This window comes from Chinchilla lanigera, unplaced genomic scaffold, assembly GCF_000276665.1.
Source record: "Chinchilla lanigera isolate Chin_1 unplaced genomic scaffold, ChiLan1.0 scaffold00113, whole genome shotgun sequence".
Classification (NCBI taxonomy): domain Eukaryota; kingdom Metazoa; phylum Chordata; class Mammalia; order Rodentia; family Chinchillidae; genus Chinchilla; species Chinchilla lanigera.
This window is the reverse complement of record NW_004955514.1, coordinates 1913179-1932500: the sequence shown is the minus strand read 5'-3', so window position 1 is coordinate 1932500 and position 19322 is coordinate 1913179. Positions and strand designations below refer to the sequence as shown.

The window sequence follows — 19322 nt, the reverse complement described above, 5'->3', positions numbered from 1 at the left end:
TTTAATTCTCTTTAATGGTTTGAACAATCTTCCATTCTTACATCTGGTAATCTGAGCAACATAGATAAAGATATCAATATGTAACATAACAACAACTGTTTGTTTTTTTTTTGGTTTTTCTCCGGTACCGGGAACCAAACTCACGACCTTGCGCTTGCCAGGCAGGCGCTTTTGCCGCTGAGCTAAATCCCCAGCCCAATTTTGCCTTTTTTGCCTATAATTAGTTTGAACCTTCTTTCTTTTGGCAGGACTGGCTAAGGGTTTATTAATCTTGCTTTATCTTTTCAAAAACCAATTATTTAATTCATTAACCCTTTATTTTTGTTTTCGTTTTTTTGAGATAGGATCTCACTATGTAGTTCAGGCTGGCCTTGAACTTGAGGGCTATCCTCCTGCCTCCCAAGTGCTGAGATTATAAGCATGCACCACCACGAGTGGCTTATTAACCCTTTGTATTGTTCTTTTACTCTCTATTTCATGAAATTGCACTGTGTCTTTCTTTCTTTCTTTCTTTCTTTCTTTCTTTCTTTCTTTCTTTCTTTCTTCTTGATTTGGGTTTAGTTTATTGCTTTTCTAGGACCTTGAGATATATCAGTAGTTTATTTATTTAGGATTACTCTGTTTTTCTAATGTAGGAACTCACTGCTATGAACTTCCCTTTTAAACTTCTTTCATTGTGTTCCATAGAATCTGGTATGTGGTGTTTCCATTTTCATTTGATTCTAAAATTTTCGAATTTCTCACCTGATTTCTTCAGTAACCCATTCACTGATCATTCAAAAGTATATTAATCACTCTCTACGCGTTTGTGCAGTTTCTGTGGTTTCTTTTGCTGTTAATTTCAGCTTCGATTCACTATGACCTGATAGAATGCATGGAATTATTTGAACTTTTTATATTAAGGCTGGCTTTATGGCCTAAAATGTAGTCTGTAAACAAATTTAATCTTGATTTGATGAGACCTAGGACTTCTCTGGGTCCCAAAGCTTCCTGTTAACATGCTCCTCTGTACAAGAATTATGATCAACCCTCAGCATTACTCTATAAAAAGATAATAATTTACTCTATAAAAGATAATCTAACGTGAAAATGTTTTCCTCCTGAGACACTGATATTGAGACCAGGGCCTCATGAATGCTAGAAAATATATCACTAAACTATATTCCCAGCTGTGAAAACTATTAACAGCTATTGTTATGATTTAAGACAGCAAACAGATCACAATTCAACCTTAAGATATCACAATATACTTTACTAATATGTGAATCCAGAAAGGATTCTCAAAAAAACAAAATAAGCACAAAGACTGAAGTATGCAGATTCAAATAGATCATGTATTCTGGATCAGCAGCTTCCAAGGACAAATGATGTTCTTCAGAACCTGGGTGGTGGCGATCCTATGAACAAAGTGGGGTACAGCAGCAAGTCACCAAACCTTTGCAGTATTAAGATCACTTCACACAAAATTAGAGGTAACTGATAGCTCCAGATGGTGTGCATCACGATGAGATGTATTTCCAGGCAGCTCGTACGGTTACTTCTTCACATTTACCATCTGATCCTACTAGAGCTCTGTAAATGGGGCTGATGTTTCATAAACGAGACCCCAGAGGTTCAAAGACGTCAAAACTCATCTAAAAGCAGTCAGCTATATGGGAGGTAGACATGGAGTTCAAACTTTTCCCCCTACTTTTATCACTGTGCTGATTTCTACAATAGCATGTTAACTTAAATATTTAAATTCTTTTTTTTTTTTTGGTACTGGGAATTGAATTCAGACTTTGTACTTGCCAGGCAGGTGCTTGTGCTGCTGAGCTATATCCCCAGCCCTTTAATTTCTTATTTTCAGTACACATTCTCATTTGTTATTTCATTTTCTTCCTGCTGTTCTACAAATTAGAAAGAATTATCATTTCACAACTGATGGAATAAGTTAAACTGAAATATTCTACATGAAATCACTTTGAAAATATAAAATACAAATGCAATATGGCATTAAAAATAAATTAATAGTGAAAAACACTAACACTCCATGATACCAGTTAGATGAGGTCTTTAGACTAGTCAGGCAGAGACCCAGAATCTACTGGTGTTGCCAGGAGCTGAGGAGCTGGGGCACAAGGAGCTGCTATTTATTGAGCACAGTGCTTCACTTTTGCAAGATGAAAAAAGCTATGGAGACAGCTGACGGTGATGGCTGTGTGACATTATGAATGTAAGGACTTGTGCACTTAAAAATAGTTAAAAGGTACATTTTATGTTGAATGTACTTTAGTTATAATGTATTTTGAATACATTGTATGAATGTATTTTATAACTAAATGAATGTATTTTATGTATTTTATAACTAAAATACATTCAACATTGAGTCAGGTGTAGTGGTGCATGCCTGTAGTACCAGTACTCAGGAGGCTGACGGGGAATTATCACGAGTTTGAGGTTAGCCTGGGCTACACACTGAGCTCAAGGCCTGTCTGAACTACACAGTAAGACCCTAACTCGGGCTGGAGATGTAACTCAGTAGCACAGTGCCTGCCTGGCAAGCGCAAGGCCCTGAGTTTGATTCCTGGTCCCAAAATATAAAAATAAAAAAAGACCCTACCTCAAAAAAAAAAAAAGAAAGAAAAAGAAAAGAAAAGTCAAATATTTTTAAGCACAAGTGAATCACATGTGTCTGGCCAGTACTGAAATCAAGATTCTTTTTTTGAGATAGGGTCTCCTTTTGTCATTTAGGCTGGCCTTGAACTCGCTGCGTGGGCCAGGCTGGCCTTGAACTCAGTGATCCTCCTGCCTCAGCTTCCCAAATGCTAGGTATGTGCCACCATTCTCAAATTATGAAGTGTTCTTGACAGGATTCCAGCAGGAGATAACATGAATTACTAATTTCCAGGGAGAGAAGGGCAAGGAGAACTTTTCACACACATCCCTCTGAGTAATGGCATTCAAAAATTATAGGTACAGATTGTCTCTTGTTCTGCCATTGAAAATGGGCCTAAAAATATTGACTATCCATTACTACTAGGAGCAATTGGATCAGACAGACAGAAAAGCAATGAGAATGAGGTTGGCAAAGACATCATGCAAGAAGACGCCACTGATTCACCTAGCAAGAAAGACGAACCCTACCAACCCTCAACATAAGAGCGCCTGCAGGAGCCACTGCTTGGGGCACAACACTCCAGGGTGCCAACCATTGGCCCCCTGCCTGGAACATAGAAATCAGAGACAATTAACTGGACAGTCTCAGGCTGTTCACATTTCTGCAACAAATGTAAAAATAGCAAACCAAAGATGATTTTTAAGTAAGTGCTTATCAAGAGTGCTAATTAAATATAAACATGTTGTTCAATGATCATAATGCCTACAATTAATAAGATTACAAAACAGAAACATTACTTATGGTTGTATACACACAGCCAGAAATATGGAGAAAGGATCTCTATTTTAAATGAAATTCTTAAAGATAAGTAGGGGCACAAAGGACGTTCTAACCCATTACAATAGAAAATGCAGTTTTCATTTCCTGTAGAGATTGAAAGTTTGGTTACCTGAGAGACTGCGCCACTATGTTTTCACAGATCGTAAGACAATGATTCACACGATCTTTCTTGGTGGCCGAGAGTTCCTTCTTTCTACAAATAAAAATAAAAGGAGGGAAAAACTGAACATGTGTTGAGCTATCCACTTCATTATTTCTACACTTCATTCAGTCATCCATTCATTCACCCATTCAGTATTTTCTGACCACGACAAACAGACCACTACACTCTGAGCTGAATCAGGGTAGATCAGGACAGGGTGGCATAGAGGTGCTCCTCCAGGCTCTTGCTAACTACACCCATCCACACAGCAAAAACAGGTCACTGTCACAGATGCATTCCCCATTTCCGAGAGAAAAGGAACTGAAATGCAACAGTGACTCACCCAAGATCACACCAAAAGGAAGTAGCAGGGACAGGAGGGGTCTTCTGGCTTTAAATCTCACTTATATCTCACCAACTCAAGTTCCACTCACATTTTCCCCATGTTAATATTACTGAAGCTGAAATACATCTTACAACTAATGCATGTCTTAGTTTAATTAGAAGCTTTTGTCTTTCTCAACAGTATAGAGATGATGGCATGGATTATAATGGATGAGACACATTCAACTCAGTGAGACCAATAAAATAGTACTCATTCTATATACCAAGCTGCCTCCATTTCTCTAAGTCACACTGTCCATTTACTGCAGTCAGCACAGCGTCCAGCCCTTGCTAAGGCAGATGCAGAAGCTAACCATCTCTATATCCCCAAACAGCCAGAAATAAGCCTTCTACTGAGACTTCTCAGGGCAAAAGGAGATAAACAGCCTAGTCAAGAAATCAGACCCTTGGGTCGGGGATATAGCTCAGCAGCACAAGCGCCTCCCTGGCAAAGTGCAAGGTCCTCAATTTGGTTCCCGGTATTCACCAAAAAAAACAGAAAAAAATCAAACCAAAGCACTTCCTTCCCATCCAAATCCATGGCTTCAGAAGTCTTCAAAATCAGGTAAAGAAAAACTGAAATAAGGTACATCATGATCCAAACTGGGGTACTAACTAGAAACACCAAAACCAGAAGATCACTAAGCTTTGTCAGAAATTGTAACTCCAAAGAAATTTAAAAACTAATTTACAAGCGCTTGTGACTATTCAATTCCAAATGTAATCCCCAGGCCCCTGAAAGCACATGGAAAGGCACAGGCCACTAAAACTGTACAAATCCACTGCATGCATACCTCCAACAGCCACTTCAGAGGTGGCCAACAAGGGAAGGAGACAAAGGAGATCTCCCCAAGGGTGAGGACAGGAGCCAAGAGGAGAAGGCAAGGGCTCCCAGCAGAGAAAAGGACCAGGGCCTGAATGTTACCACCAGTAAGAAATCTAGCAGTGATGTTTACCATTCAGCTCTTTGCTAAGAAGGGCTTTTACTGACATTATACTAATCATCCACAAACTCCATCTTTCCTTCTTAGACACATGCCCCCAGTCAGAAGTTCCCCTGCCTCCCTGCAGCCAGCTATAGATATGTGACTGAGTCCCATAGCTGAAACAGGAGCAAGAGTGACATATGGAATTCCTGCCTTGCTGCCATGGGAAGTTCCTCCTCTATCTCCCTCCTAGCAGAATAAACATGCCTAACTCTTCAGGCAATAGGATGGAAGGATCTTGGGTCCCTAAGTGACCCTAAAAAGCCCAGGCACCCCACAGACCTCTCATACTCACGAGCCACTCACTTCAAGGGTACCATGCCAAAAAAAAAAAAAAAGCCAGGCGCAGTGGTACACACCTGTAATCCCAGCACTCGGGAGGCTGAGGTAGGAAGACTGTTGCAAGTTCAAGACCAGCCTGGGCTACAAAGTGAGCTCAAGGCCAGCCTGAACTGCATAGCGAGACCCTGTCTCAAAAAGACACCCCCCCCACAAAAAAAAGGTGCCATGCCAGAAACAACTCAAATGTCCTTCTGTTGGCAAAAGTTGAACAAAATGTTGCAGCCAGCCAATGGAAAACTCCTTGGCCACCAAGAGGCAAACCACAGACAGGACCCAGGACAAACCTCAATGCACTGTTTGGGGAAATAAGCTAGGCTCAAAGGCCACACTGGGTGTTCCATTCAGAATGGTCTGGAACAGATCAAGAAGAACAGGAAAGTGATCAGTAATTTCCAGGGGCGGGGAACACTGATTATGGCAGTAGTTACAAGGCGTTAGGCATTGGTTCACACTCACAAAGCTGCACCCTAAAATAAGCACATCTTACTGTTGCAAATTACACCTATACTTAAAGAGAACATTACAAGAATAAGAATGCTATCTTCTCTAAATCACATATTAAAGCCTCTGCTACAGCAGCTTAGCTTTTACCAGGTTTAAGATAGCCATCAAGAGAACTAGAGAACACTGACATTGCTATACATTCTAGGCTGCAAACTGAACACACCTGCCTACTGCCCCAATCTCCACAGTGAAAATCTGTCCTAGCCTTGAATGATCTAAACTCAAACATGTGTCACATGGTGTCTAAAGGGACTCCTTAGAGGTCCTCCAAGAGAACCAAAAGCTCCCTAACAGCTTCTAAATTTCTTCCTCTCCAGTTCTGCCTCTCATGCTGCTGGCAACAATCCTCAGGTGGGCCTCCCACACCCAGCACTACACTGGTTCAGTTCAGCAATGTGTTACAAGTTGATCACCAGTTTTCAATCCACCACATTGTGTATTGTTATCTTCAAAATAGTTGTTCATGTTACAAAATAAAGGCCTGAAAAACTGATCAAACAATATAGGCATTAACCTTTCTTTTCAATGAACTAATAGCAATTAGTACAACTATCTTAGTTTTATCCTTTTCCCTTCTTCCTTTTCCCCTTTCCCCATTTCAGTTTCTCTTTCCTTTTGAGCAGTTTCCTCCCATTTCACAGTATCTTTTGTACATTTTGAGTCTTATTTACTCTTTCAGCTTCTTACACTGGGAGACAATATGATGTTTACATGTGCAAGACTTATTTCACTTATGAGTATAGTCTCAAGTTGCAGCTATTTCCCCATAAATGTCTCAAGTTTATCCTTCTTTATAGCTACATAATATTCCATTGTACAAAAAGATACATCTTTTTTATCCATTCCTTAGTTGATGGGCATTTGGATTGCTTCAAAGATTCAGCTATGACAAATTGTGTTGCTATAAACATGGGTTCACATATATCACTGTGGTAGGATGCTTTCAATTCTTCTGGGAAAATACCCAGCAGGCAAATAGCTGGGTTGAATGGGGCCTCTAATCCTAGTTTTTTGAGGAATCTTCACACTGATTTTCACAGCAGTTGTAATACTCTACACTCCCACCAACCATGGAAAAGGGTTCCTTTTTCCCCACAGCCCCTCCAGCGTTTGTTACTGGTTGATTTCTTGATGACAGCCATTCTTTATGGAGTCAGATGGAATCTCAGTGTTGTCAAAACAAATGAATTTGAAAGAAAACTACAACTATTTCATATTTTATTTCCCCATGGAATTTAGATTGATGAACTGATAAGTCAAACTGACTTGTTCCACGTGAAAAGTATGTATGAAAATTGAAATGGAAAACGGAACCATCTTGCTCTGAGCAAGAACTGGGTCAACATAGTCTTATTAAGAACAGTCCTGGCTCCTCAACCACTGTGGTCTTTTTAACTTCATCCTGGAAATGAAAACAAATCTCGGTCAGCCTCTTCTAACTGCAAGGCATACCACTGTTTATATTATACACATATATAACAATTTAATACTGTCATCAAAATTCACGGTCTTGTGCCAGGGGCAGTGACAGATGCCTGTGATCCTCACTACTTTGGAGGCTGAGGCAGGAGGATCACTAGTTCAAGTCCATCCTGGGAAACTTAGTAGGACTATCTCACAATAAAAAACAGCTAGGGATTTAGCTTAGGGGTAAAGCATTTGCCTACCATGTGCAACACCCTGGTTTCAGTCCCCAATATTGCAACATAAAAAGACTAAGTCAGTCTTTTAAGCAGCCATATCCCTTGGTCTTCTGAATGTGACACCATCTTTCATGAGGTAGAGACAAAAATCATCTATGGAAGACACCAAAAAATCTTCCATCCTGTATTAAAGATTGAAGTGTGCTAACATATCGTGCAACAGCAGCATCTTTAGTAACACAGGATCTTCTCCTTATGCAAAATAACTATACCAAGAAGTCCACTTAAAGCGAGTTCACTTAAAAACAGTGACTGCCTTCTGTAGGCAATAGTGGACAAATGTAGAGCTCACGTTTACACGTGACTCATTTGTTAACATGTTCCCAACAGTTTGAACGACCAGTGGTATGTCAGGCAGCTTGTACCACATGATGGGACTTTTCTGTGCCATCCAATGGGACAATCAAAAGTGTACCACCAATAGTTCAGAGCCACCCAGCACCAAGACATAGATTACAGCCCTGCCATGACCATGACTGTGTTAAAGGGAGGGAATATCCCATGCAGAATAGCGAGGAAACCTGGAAGAGATAAAAGAGAAGCCTACCTCACATCCAACATGGACACCATTTCCAGGTAGACAGCAGACCCCAACAGGGATGGTGGATTGATAAAACTTTTATACATCTCATGATCTCAGGCTGATGAAAAGTTAATCACACAAAATATACACAAAGCACTAACCATAACAGGAAAATGATCAACACTAGGAACTATTTCTAAAAAAATATACCATTTTGTGAGACAAGCCAGAGTGGAAGGAGATATGTTCATAGCAGCACCGAATAATCAAAACTTAACAGTCCAAACAGGCAACTGAAAATTAGGAAAATAATTATCCCATAATTCATATAAGGGAATATTATATAACTGCAAAAATGGACTAACTACAATACATGGGCAAATCTGAAAAATATAATACTGAATAAAAATAAGCCACATATATATGTAAGTATGTACATATGTGTAGGTACATACACTTAGATCTGTATCATTTTGGTCACATGACATTCAAAATCAAGCAGAAGGGGCTGGGGATTTAGCTCAGCGGCACAGCGCCTGCCTGGCAAGCACAAGGTCGTGAGTTCAATTCCCGGTACCGGAAAGAAACAAGAAACAAAAAACAAACAAACAAAATCAAGCAGAAGCTGGGGACATGGCTCAGTGGTAGTGTGTGCTGAACTCAGGTTCAATCCCCAGCACCAAAAAACAAACAAAAAACTTGGGCAAAACCAAATGAGATTGTTTAAAGATGTACACTTGTGTCGTAAAACTGGCAGCAAAGCAAACAACTACCATACAAAGGACAGTGGCTGTGGGAGTTAAACAGGAAGAAACACTGGGGGAAGGGGCCTCTGGGGTACCAACAATGCTGTGCCCTGACAAAGGCGACAGGTTTTATACACCACTGTTAGGACTGGTATCTAGATGCCCCCCAAAGCCTCATTCAGTCATAGGGTAGCTGGACCTAGTGTGTGTGGTGCTGGAATTAAGGGTGTGTAATTACTAAATTAGTCCACTGATTGGTTTGGCATAGCTCTAGGTGTGGATAATGGGAAGGCCCATCCTGGGTATGAGTGCTACCCACCCTAAGGGCAGGTAGCCTGGATGGAATGTAAGGGACAGAAGGAGGGCTGCTGTCATCACTTGCTGCTTGCTGATTTTGCTGCCTTCTGCCTGCCATGAACTGTTTCCCCTCTGTGACAATCCTCTGCTATGCCACTCTGCCTTGGAGCCAGCTGATTATGGACTGAAACCTCTACAAACTGTGCACTACAATAAACCTTCCTTCCCTTAACTTTGGGTACCAAGTATCTTGTCTCAGCAATGAGAACAGTGACTAAGACAGAAATTTGGTAACTCAAGAAGTGGGGTCATTGTTGTGACTGTACCTGACCTTGTGGTTCAGAAGCCTTTGGAATTGGCTTGTGGGAAGAATTTAGAAAGGTTTGGAAATGCCAGCTGAAGAAGCAGCTCTGGAAAGCCTTACACTGTACTTAACAAGAGATGGTGAGAGCTCAGAAGACCAGAATTCTGATAGAACTGCTACTAGTAAAGACCAGGCTGTTTTCTGCTAGGAAGAAGGACTGCATTGGCTGTTGGACTACAGAACATGTATGTTATACCTCAGCAAAAAGTTTGTCTGCATTTGGTTGTGTCCAGAGACTTTGCCTGAGACTGAGATTAAGGCGGTGGCCTAATTAATCTTGCAAAAGTAATTTCAAGGCAGTCTGGAGTTGAGGCAGTGGCATGGCCACTGTTGGGGACCATTAGCCGATCTATGTTGAGACTCAAGAGCAAAGAGCCCAACAAAATGATTCAAAATGTTGTGAGTTTGGCCAGAAAGAAAGTTCCAGTAAAGCTGAGAATGAATAGGACGATGGAAAAGATGGTCTGAGGACATCACAAGAATAGCAGGACTCCAGTCTTTGCAGTCTGAAGGTTGCAAAGGTGAAGACATCTGCTTGAAGAAAAAAGCCCCCAAGTACCATGTTCCAGAATGGCGGCAGCCTAGGGAAGTTGTTCCTCAGGATTTGGTTCATAGGTATTTGACCACTACTGCCAAGAGAGAAGGAAGCCTGGCTACTTAACCACTCCAGCTGGCAGCAGACCTCAGCATCATCCATATGGTACTGGTTTTAGATGCATGCAGAATGCAAAAACTGTGGGGTCAGGAAGATTTTTACCCAGATTTCAGAAGCAGATCTGGGAGGCCAGGCAGTGTGCTCCTGAGAGGGGAGTTTGTAAAGCTGTAAGTGTGAAGCCAAAGGTGCAGCGGAGGATCCAGAAGGTTGGAGAAGCTAGGCACATGGATCATCTGAGGAAAGCTGCAAGGAATGAGCAAAGCCAGCCCAAGAGAGAAGCTGTGGGAGCTACAACCATCTGCAGTGCCATAGGGGCAGAGCCACCCAAGTGTTTTGGAGTTCACATCTTGCCACAGATGACATCAGATGCTGGACATGGAACTATAGGACGTAATGTTTGCGCTGCTAGATTTTCAACTTGTTTTGGTCCTGTTCCTTTCTATCTGCCTATCTGTACCTTTTGGAAGGGTAGTATTTATCTTGTGCCACTTTATGTTGGACGTGTTTGACTTTCCTTGTACTTGTAAAGGGGCTCACAGCTAAAAGTTTGTGTTAAACCTCAGAGCTTGGACTTTGGACTTTTCAGCAATGCTCAAACTGTTATATACTTTGGCAACAATTAGAGATAGACTAACTGCCTTTTGCATAAAGCGATGCACATGAGTCTTTGCGGGCTGGGGCAGAACGTTATGGCTTATGCCTACCTGTCACGACAAAACCCTATGCAGTCATAGGTGGAGCTTTTTGGAGGTGCTGGATCTAGAGTGCATGATGCAGGGATTAAGGATGTGATGCTGGGATTGATTCATGGTGTAATGCTAGGATTAAGGCTGTCCCATCCTGGGTGTGAGTGCTACCCACCCTAAGGGTATGCAGCCTGGACAGAATATAAGGGACAGAGAGTGAGACCTGTTGTTTTCACTGCTGCTGCTTCACTACTTTGATGCTTTGCTGGATTCTACCTGCCATGAACTGCTTCTCCTCTGTGATGCCCTTCTGCCATGCCATCCTGCCTTGGAGCCAGTAGATTATGGACTAAAACCTCAACAAACTGTGAGCTACAATAAACCTTTCCTCCTTTAACTTTAGGTGTTGGGTATTTTGTCTCAGTGACAAGAAAAGTGACTAAAACAGCCACTCTATGTGTACATTTTATAATAAGGGAAACAAGTTTCTAAAGCATGAAACCATTAAATAAAAAACAGTAGAGAAAATAGCATTAAAAACAAAACTAAGAAGTATGAAAAGTGCTTTAGGCAAAACAAAATACAAGTTATAATCCAAGGAATCATTTAATGACTACATCCTTAGACTGTAGTAGGGGCTAGATACTTTAGATTCAGCAAGCTCTAGTGACAGGAGTCAGACATGTCAGGGACAGAAAGTGACAAGTCATGTGATCATTCCTCAAGACTCTCAGGCTATGTGCTGCAAAGCTATTATCCCTATCTTATGTATGAAAAGACCAGGACTCAAAGAAAGAATCACTCAACAGAGCTGAAAATCAAATCCAGAGCTGTAAAAATAGAAGGAAGACAACTAGTATGCAAATATACCTACCAAGGTTTTACTTTTAAATACAGTGCTGGGGCTGGGGATATAGTTCAGTGGCACAGCACTGCCTGGCAAGCGCTAAGTCCTGAGTTCAATTCTTGGTACCAAAAAACATAAAACTAAAATACAGTGCTGTTTGATTAGGGGAGCCAGTCATAGGATTTCGCCACTCCACACTCTTTAGCATAGAAAAGGGACCACTAAAATAACATCTTTCCTGCTACTGAGTTAACTGAATACAAGAGCAGTTACTAGAAGATGCAATTCAAAACTCAATCTACCCATTAACATGTACAATTACTACCTGTCAATTAAAAATATATATATAATAAAAAGTCTACCATACTAAGTGAAAAAAGTCAGTCAAGAAGGTCTAATCCTGTACAATTGTATCCACTTGTAATGTCCAGAAGGGGCAGAGCCACAGATGGAAACAGACTGCTAGTTCCAGGGCAGGAGGTTTCTCCATGGGGTGATGAAATGTTCTGGAATTGACAACAGTGGGCAACTTTGAGAATATCTAAAAACCTGTGAAATGGTGAATTCTGTAGTTTGTCAATTATAGCCTCAATTTTTAAAAAAATCTATGCAAATCTTGTCAACTTTTCTTCCAAAACAGATCCAAAACCTGACCAGTTCTTGCCACCACCACTGCCACCAACCTGGCACAAGCCACCAGTACCTCTAGCTTTGGTTATCTCAGCACCATCCCCCACCATCTCCCTCTCTGTAGACTTGGGCAGCCTTCTTGCTTTAACTGAAGTTTTTACTGTGATAACTGTAGATTCGCTTCCACGTGTAAGAAACAACAGAGACCTCTGCCCAGTTTCCCCCAATGGTAGTATTGTCCAAAACTGCACCATATCACATAACCTGACTATCTACATCGATATAATCCATTGGTTTTATAAGATCGCTTGTTTGTGTGTATGTGTCCTTAGTTCAGGACAGCACTTACCACACAAAGATTTCATCCTGCCCTTTTATATAATCACACTCACTTCTTTCCTTCTCCTTTTCACACCTCAATGCCACTACCCTGTCCTTAATCCCTAGCAACCACCAATCTATTCTGCAGTCCTAAAATTGTCATTTTAAAAATATTATATAAATAGGAGCTGGGATGGATGTAGCACAGTGGTGGACCATTTGCCTTAGCATGTACAAGGCCCTGGGTTTGATCCCTAGCATTGCAAATAAATATATTAATTAATTAATTAATTAATTAAACAAATAAAAGTATGCAATATGGAAGCTTTTGGCTTTTTGGGGGGGCGGGTACCAGAAATTGAACTCAGGACCTTGCACTTGCCAGGCAGGCACTTCTGCCACTGAGCTATATCCCCGGCCCTGCAATGCAGAAGCTTTTGGGACTGCCCTTTTTCCAAATAGTTGTAGGTATCAGTAGCTGGACTTCCCTTTTATTACTGAGTAGCTCTGTGGAAGGGCATCTAAGCTGATTTCAGTTTTTTAAAATTATGACTAACGCTACTATGAATATTTGTGTACAGGTTTTTGTGTGACCCTACATCTTCATTTCTCCACGGTTAACCCCCAGGAGAGTTGCTGGGTTGTACAAAAATTACACATTTGGTTTCATAAGAAACCACCCAATTGTTTTCCCTGAGTGGCTGTTCCATTTTATATTCTACACCAACAATGAATGAAATGACCCAGCTCTCTGCGTCATCACAAGCATATGCTGTTGTCAAAGTGACCTTTCAAAAACATATCACGTGTTTTTCCACACAATCTTTACTGGTACACAAGGCCCTATATGATCAACTTCATCTGTAGCTTCTCCCTTTAACCTTGTCTCCTACTTTTGCCCTTCATTTTGCTCCAGTTATTGGCCCCTCCTTGCCCCGGCAGACAGGCAGCATTCCTACCATCTGTCCCTCTATCTGGACCTCTGTTCCTCCATAGAGCCATGTGGCTTGGCCCTCCCTTAGGCCCAAGTGCTACTTTCTCAATGCAGCTCTCCTTCCTATCTCAAGAAAACTACACAGCACTTCTGTCATTCTGCCATTTTGCTCTACAGTGTTTCTCACCACCAGTCTCATTCACAGCTGTAGCCCTGGAGCCCAAAACAGTTCCTGAGTGAAAGGGACCCTTCCAGGCCCCCTAGTTCAGATCCCTATTACCCTAGCTGGGAGCTCTCTAAATGTCCACCTCTGGACACTTGTTGGAATTACAAGCTACTTTCCAGTTACACAAGCGCTCCATGGCCTGTGGACAAATACAACATATGGCCTCAGCTGCACCAGGACAACAGGCACCATGTTCTTCCCTTCCAAACGTTTACAGCATGCTTAGTAACAACAAAGGTCAGGCCTGAGCACCTGCAGTGGAACTTCTCAACTGTAACGTGCACATAAATCACTTGCAGAACTTACTAAAATGCAGGCTCTCATTTGGTAGTCTAAGGGTGAGCAGAAACGCTAAGTGCATTAAAAGCTACCAGGACACATCGAACTGCTGGCCCTGAGAACACACCAAGTAGAAGGATCTCTGGCATACCCTGTCTCCAACACACAGGACAGCACCTGAGCTCAACACAGTGGCAAGCAGTACCTTTCACGGTATTTGCTTCTTCCTTCTTGCAGTCTGGGTAAGACTAAATATATCAAGGGCAGACCCACTCAAATGTCAGGAGTGGCTGAGATAGTGATCATTCACATGTGCAGAACCCAGCAGCTGAGGAACACCCTGAGGAACAACCCAAGGAGAACAAGTGTTCAACCCCAGAGAATACAGGCAGGAGAGGTGAGCTAGTTGTTAGGCAAAGGGGTTTCACCTAACCTCAACTTGCTAAATGTATAAATAAACACAGACTGAGCAGTTCCTTTCCTCACATCAGGACAGAGGACTTCTCTATAGCTCAGCTTTCTGTATACTGTCTCTTATCTTTATTTCTCCAGCCTCTGGATGTCCTTCCCCTTGGACAGGGCACTCAAGGTTGTTTACAAAGCAGCTGGCTCACTTGGAGGGGCTGGAGGTGGACAGTGTCAGACTTTTTGCCTGTACATCTCCAGAAGTCACCTTTCAAGAAATTCTACAATATTATGTTGCAATTAATAAGAATTGTATGTTCTATTAAGCAACAATGTCTACAATACTGTTAAAGGAAAACTACAAATATACTGTGATCTCAGTCATGCAAACAAAAAGGACCCACTTAAATGCTTGTCTATGAATTTACAAATCTGGAAAAAAGACACAAAAATAACTGTCATTTTTAGGAAGTGAGACTAGGAGGACAGAGTAAAAGAAAGGCTCTATATTTCACCTGCTGTAGTACCTGAAGATGTTTTTATGATGTATAACTTTCACAATTTTTTAACTCATTAATACAAAGCAACCAAAAAAGAAACGCTTCCCCAAAGCAGTCCTTACCCTGGCAAAATGGACAAGGTGAGAAGTGACTAAAATTTTTAGAAGAAAGCATAGGAGTAAATCTCTATGACATTTTAATCTAGGGATGGACAAACTGCAGCCTGGCTGTTTTTAACTAGTCCACGAGAAATGTTTTTACAGTTTTAAACAGTTGTTCAAAAAAATGGAAGAATAGTGTTTCATGATGTGACAGTCATATGAAATTCAAATTTGTTATTAATAAAAATTTACTGGCACACAAACATTCATTCACTTATATGTCATCTATAGCTGCTTTCATAGTACAATGGTAGAACTAAGAAGCTATGACCAAGACATTGTCCACAAAGCCTGAAATACTTATTATCTGACCATTTACATAAAAGTCTGCAAATGTTCCCGGCATGGAAAAAAATGCTGTTAAAATGACATCACTCCTCAAATTGATCTAGCTTCAATGCAATCCCAATCAGAAGCCCAGCTGGCCACTTTGTAGAAACTAACAAACAGATCCTACAATTCATATGGAAATGCAAGGGACCCAAGAATAACTAAAACAGTCTAGCCCCATACCACCCTTAAGGCGCCGATCTCATCAGAATAACTAAAACAATCTTTAAAAAGAAAGTTGGAGGACTCTTTTCACAAATTGAAACTGTAATACAAACTTTGGTAATCCAGACTGTACAGTACTGGCACAGGACAGACACAGATCAATGGAATCAAATGGGAAGCCTAGAAAAAAATCTGTATGTTTATGGGCAATTAATTTTCAACAAGGGTACCAGCAACAAGTGAATAGGGACTGGGATAATGGGATAATCCACAGATGAAAGAAAAAGTTAGAGCCCTACCTTAACCAAGTACAAAAATTAACTCAGAATGGATCAGTCCTAAATACGAGCTTAATCTCTACAATCTGTAGAAGAAGACGCAGGAGTAAATCTGTGACTTTGATTAGGCAGTGGTTTATTAGGTAAGACATTGAATGCACAGCACCCAGACAAAATAAGAGAAGCTAGGCTTTCCAAATTTAAAATTTTGTGCTTCAAAGGACACTTTTAAGAAAGTACAAACACACGCCAAGAGAGGGAGAAAAGTTTTACAAGTCATGTGTCTGCAGTATCCAGAATACATAAAACAGATTAAATCAGTAAGAAAAATATAAATAACTTTTAAAAAATAATAAAAGTAAAAGAATGAGGACAAGGGTTTATAAGCTAAGTATAAGAAAAAGCTTGAGTCTGTGATCTTATTGCTGTACTCCCTCAAACAGACTTATTTTTGTCTAACAATAAACTATTACCTGTGACCTGTTTAAGTTCCTGCAGCAAGGTTTCTGTTATTTGCAGCTGAATGCAACCATAACTGATAACACCAACTATGGCTGCATTACATTAGGCTTGACAGAGATCAAGTCCTGTTGGTTCTACCTCCAAAATCCAGTTACTTCCCACCTTGCCCACTGCCCACACCCTGATGGGATCCATCAACCTCTCTCTTCCACCTGACTTCCTGTTCCACCTGTGTTCCCCTTCACTCCACTGTCAACCAAAGTTCATTTTAAAATAGAATTCAGACCAGGCCACTCCTCTGATCTAACCTTCCAATGACTTCTCACTCAAACGCCCAAGTCTATTCTTCCTACAAAGAAGGTGATGTTGATCTGGTAAGACACTCCCTCTACGGCTGACCTCACCTCCTATGTCATCTCCCCTTCACTCAAGTAACACAGTAAAAATAACCTCCTTGTTATTCTTCCAGGAGAGAGGCTTTAGACATGCTTCCCTGTGGAGTGCACCGAACATCCTTCCTCCATCCACACTCATGCTAGAACCCTCACTCTTTTCACACCTTTCCTCAGAAACCATCATCTCAGTGGACACTCCTTGAGCACCCTATCTTAAACATCAACACTTTATTAGTAGCCCTGACAGTTCCTAGTTCTCTTCCATACTTTGCTGTTCCTTTTCATTATTAATGTACCATACATTTTACTTATCTATTTTGCTTACTGTCTGTCTCTCTCCCTAGAATAAAAGCTTCATGAGGGCACAACTTGTTCACTGAGCCCTGCACCCACTACAGTGCCCAGCACACAGGAGATGATCAGCAAATACTTACTGATGAATGAACAACTACAGCCAGGGAAAAACTAGATGGGAATCTGAAGGAGAATGAGAAAGTGTCAAAGGCAAATGTCAGTGGCCTCATAATGACTCTTACGCTCCTAAAAGCACAACTAGGCTTGCTGACACTTGTAACCAACCCCACCCAGAAATCCTATACAGTGAACAGAGAGCAGGCAGACATTTCAGCTGAAGTCCACACTTGGCTGCCACACTAGTTCCATGCAAGAGTACAAGAGCCATAGAAACAGGACAGATATTTTCTACACTGATAATCAGCCTTGCTTTAGGAAGAGGACCTTTCAGCTGAAGCATGTGAACAGATATGAAAGATCTAAACTTATGAGCAGTAAACCTATTACTTGAGATTAATAAATACTTGCTTTCTCAACAGCAAAGTACACAGAAATATGGTATGTACACATTTTACCTAAAATATTGAGCTTAATGTAACTGAATTTCACAGCATGCTAAGAACTTTCAAAGCTATTAAACTACTTCTGTTTTAAAATAATTTAGAATCTATCTTAATGTATACACAGATTATATCTAAAAAGATCCATGAGGAAGTACAACAGTGTTTGCTCCTGAGGACAGTTAGGTACTCAGGAGAAAGGGGTGGGAGGGAGCTATTTCCATTATTACACCTATCTAATTTAGGAACCATATCATGTTAATGTATTACTTATGCAAAAATAACAGATTAAACTTGTGTTTGAAGCAGCCCAGAGCAGAAGGCTTTTCTTCCCACCCAGAGCCCAGCTTAAGTAATTACACAAGGTACAGACACTGTGTAAAACTTCCATGTCTCCTATGTACCACTTAGAGAAGTACTCCAATTAAGAGAATAATTAGAAATTAGTTGTGCAGAGGTCTGTCAAACTGTTTTCCAAAAACTCCTAAGCATACGAACAAGTTCTTCACTTTTTAGGAGAAAAATTTACTCCTAGATTTTGGTCTATCAAGTAAGCTATCGTTACTCCCCAAATCCTCACTTTCTAATTAAACTCTCAAGGCAAGGCAAGGATCCTGTTAGAAACAAAAAGGAACAAGAAATATGACTAAAAGTGAATGGGTCTTAACAAAGTTTTGTCTTTTTTTTTGTTTTTTGTTTTTTGAGACAGGGTCTCGCGGCTGCCCCAGAACTCACTATTTAGCCCAGGCTGGCCTCAAACTTTGGGCAATCCTCCTGCCTCAAACTCCTGCCTCAGCCTCCCAGGCTCTGAGATGACAGGCGCAGGCCACCACCATGCCCCACAAAGTAAGATTATTTAAGGCGTTGCTTCTTGAAAACGCTCCTTATTAATGCCACCTTGTACAAATTCAGATCGGAAATAAAATGCCCAGGGGCGAGAAAAACATTTGAACTGCAGCAGGTTACTGGCTGAACACTCAGCAGGCAAAGACCTCCAGAACAAGTCCTGGATTCCGTTAGATGTTATTTATGGTCTATTTTTCTGTTTCAAAAACTCCCCAAGCACAAGCAGCAGAGACCTCTGGCTTCCAAAGGGTAACAAGATGTCAGCCATAACCAAACAGGAGCTCTTTTACGGGCGTTTATTTGGACACCTGAGATGCCCACAGTCTGCTGATGCCCCAGGTTCTACCAAGCCCGACGTCAACGATGATGACATGTACATCTCACACCCACTCCAGCAGTTAACTACCCGCTTCCCAAATGGCCCCTTTTATTTCCAACAAAAATCAAGCAATCAATTTCAGTCAACCGTACTAACAATCACTATCTAAACAGCTCACCAATCCTTGGCAACCATAACCCCTCCAAAGCCCGCGCTCCAACCTGAGCAAAAACAAACGGCTCTCTCAGAAGATGCTTACAACCCTCGCTACCCTGCGATGAGGACTCAACCGGAGCGCAGGCGTGCGGGGAGCGCCTGGCGTCGCCGGCTGCGAAGGCGCCCCTCCGAGGCAGCCCCGCCGCGCGCGCTCCCCCGGCCGCCCGCCGCGTCCTAAGCATTATGTCATCGCGTCCCAGCGCCCGGCGGTGCCTCGCGCCCCTTCCCTCGGCTCTCGGGCCGCCAAGTTCGCTGCACCACAGTTCTGCGCACCCCGCCCCAGCTGCTCGCGGATAAAGACAAGTTCGCTCCCAACTCTGCGCACGCGAGAAGGGCGCGACGCCCGGGGCCCGCCGCGCCACGGCGAGGCTGGACGGCCCGGC

At 41.7% G+C, this 19322-nt stretch overlaps 1 protein-coding gene across 2 annotated transcripts in view; it reads right to left on the bottom strand.

Annotated features, from left to right (window-relative positions):
* Htt (huntingtin) overlaps nt 1-19322 on the bottom strand; it is a gene marked incomplete in the record, with an annotated part of 136169 nt that overhangs the window by 109857 nt on the left and 6990 nt on the right. For both annotated transcript variants that reach the window (XM_013506814.1, XM_013506815.1), the window contains 1 exon segment: nt 3549-3632. In XM_013506814.1, the coding sequence (XP_013362268.1) occupies nt 3549-3632 (84 nt within the window).